The sequence below is a fragment of the Drosophila montana genome, unplaced genomic scaffold, assembly GCF_035044405.1.
Source record: "Drosophila montana isolate Dmon_TW-CO22-7 unplaced genomic scaffold, ASM3504440v1 contig_1835_1, whole genome shotgun sequence".
Classification (NCBI taxonomy): Eukaryota; Metazoa; Arthropoda; class Insecta; order Diptera; family Drosophilidae; genus Drosophila; species Drosophila montana.
Window position 1 is genome coordinate 1 of NW_026996755.1, and position 2,637 is coordinate 2,637.

General features: G+C 42.5%; 1 protein-coding gene across 1 annotated transcript; it reads right to left on the reverse strand.

Annotated features, from left to right (window-relative positions):
• Positions 1-1,717: 1,717 nt before the first annotated feature.
• Positions 1,718-2,617, reverse strand: LOC135441083 (small ribosomal subunit protein eS4-like). The gene has a single exon (XM_064700537.1). It carries the CDS (start codon positions 2,595-2,597, stop codon positions 1,812-1,814), a length of 786 nt encoding a protein of 261 aa, XP_064556607.1. The 5' UTR covers positions 2,598-2,617; the 3' UTR covers positions 1,718-1,811.
• Positions 2,618-2,637: the final 20 nt, after the last annotated feature.

The following is a 2,637-nucleotide window of genomic DNA, read 5'->3' on the forward strand; positions in this document are numbered from 1 at the left end:
CCGGTTAAGAAACACAAAAGTTTTGTGCGCACGTATTAGCAGCAGGTAGCGCAAATTCCAAGAATTTCTGTATACATGTACACACACTCATTCATGCGCGTCTGCTTTGAATTCTATAAACAGCATTGCAATTGCGATTGTAATGTTTTCTGTGCTGCTATTTTAGTTGGTTTTTTTTTCAGAGCTAGAGACTTGATATTTTGGCTTTAGGTCCTCCTAGTGCCCGCACAGTACGAGTTTGTTTCCGATAATCGATAACTTACTCCGTTTCCAAGCAATCGATGACAATCGATATTGAAATCCGGTTTTTTGAGCAAATTGGGCAAATAATAAGTGCTAGAGTCACTAAACTTTATATGTAGCTTCTAAAATAGTATATATATATCAAGTATCTTTCATTTTATAGCTATCACCACCTCCCCGCTACTATCTTATAGCTATAAATCAAGTAAAAACACCAATTTATGCTGTCCACCAATATAAGGCACAATTAAATGCAATTGACTTTTTGAGAATACCCAATGGGTAAAAAGGGTATAATGTATTTGTGCAAATGTATGTAACAGGCAGAAGAAAGCATCTCCGACCTCATAAAGTATATATATTATTGATCAGCATCAACAGCCGAGTTGATCTAGCCATGTCCGTCTGTCTGTCCGTCTGTCCGACCGTCAGTCCGTCCGTATGTATGAACGCAAGGAACTCAGAACCTATAAGAGCGAGAGACTTGAAATTTTAGCTGTAGGTCCTCCTAGTGCCCGCGCAGATCGAGTTTCCGATATTCGATAACTTGCCCCGTTTCCAAGTAACCGATAAAAATCGATATCGATATCCTGTTTTTTGAGCAATTTTGATAAATAATAAGAGCTAGAGTCACCAAACTTGACATGTAGCCTCTAGAATAGTATATATATATCAAGTATCTTTCCTTTTATACCTATCGCCACCTCCCCGCTACCACCACAAAACTATAAACCAAGTTAATTATCCAACTTGTATTGCCCATAAATTTAAGCAACAATTCATATGCAATTGACTTTTTGAGAATACACAAATATTCTATATTCTATTCTACAATAAGATGTACTGTCGAAAATTTCATTAAGATCGGTTAAGAAACACAAAAGTTATGTGCGCACGGAAGCATCTCCGACCCCATAAAGTATATATATTCCTAATCAGCATCAATAGCCGAGTCGATCAAGCCATGTCGGTCTGTATGTCCGTCTGTCCGTGTGTCCGTATGAATGAACACCAGGATCTCAGAACCTATAAGAGCTAGAGACTTGAAAGTTTAGCTGTAGGACCTCCTAGTGCCCGCGCAGATCGAGTTTGTTTCCGATATTCGATAACTTGCCCCGTTTCCAAGTAATCGATAAAAATCGATATCGAAATCCTGTTTTTTGAGCAATTTCGGCAAATAATATGAGATAGAGTCACCAAACTTGACATGTAGCGTCTAGAATAGTATATGTATATAGTATCTTTCATTTTATACCTATCGCCAGTTCCCCGCTACCACCACAAAGCTATAAATCAAGTAAATCATCCAACCTGTATTGCCCATCAATTTAAGCTACAATTTATATGCAATTGACTTTTTGAGAATACACAAATATTCTATTCTACAATAAGATGTACTGTCGAAAATTTCATTAAGATCGGTTAAGAAACACAAAAGTTGTGTGCGCACTTGTTTACATTGTTTTGTAATTCCGTAGCTCTAACGTACAGAGTTATGCTAAAAGGTAAAAATCCTCATTACTCTTGTCCCCTAATCTGCTGCTGCTGCTCTCCGGCTGGCATGTTATTTAGTGGGTCTTGGCGGCCAAACGCTTGTCGCGCTCTTCCGAGATGCTCAATTTAACACCCTTGCCCTTTGGCAGCGAGATGTAAGGCTTATTGCCCTTGCCAATGATGAACACGTTGGTCAAACGAGTGGCAAACACATGACCCTGCGAATCCTTTATGTGCACAATATCGATGGAGCCGGGATGACGCTCACGGTTGACAACGGTGCCAACACGTCCCAAATTCCTACCTCCAGTGATCATGCAGAGGTTGCCCGAATCAAACTTGATGTAGTCGGTGATCTTGCCGGTAGCAATGTCCACCTGCACGGTATCGTTGGCATGCACCAGAGGATCGGGATAGCGGATGGTACGGCCATCGTGCGTCACCAGGAATGGCACGCCCTTGGCACCCAATTGTGTCTTGCGCACCTTGCACAGCTTGTACTTGGCCTCCTCAGCCGAAATGCGATGAATGGTGAAACGTCCCTTCACATCATAGACCAGACGGAAGAACTCACCAGTCTTCTCAATGGTGATGACATCCATGAAGCCGGCTGGGTAGGTGGGATCCGTGCGCACCTTGCCGTCAACCTTGATCAGGCGCTGCATGACAATTTTGGTCACCTCGGCGCCGTTGAGAGCGTACTTAAGACGATTTCTCAGGAAGATCAACAGCGGCAGCGACTCGCGCAGCTTGTGTGGACCGGTTGAGGGACGTGGGGCGAAAACGCCGCCCAATTTGTCCAACATCCAAGCCTTTGGTGCGGCTAAACGCTTCAAATGTTTCTTAGGTCCACGAGTCATCTCGTACGATACGTAAAAAAGGAAAGTGCTAGAGTCACTA

What these genes read in the sequence shown, in the direction of transcription:
- LOC135441083 (XM_064700537.1), bottom strand. Translation starts at nt 2,597, where the DNA reads ATGACTCGTGGACCTAAGAAACATTTGAAGCGTTTAGCCGCACCAAAG.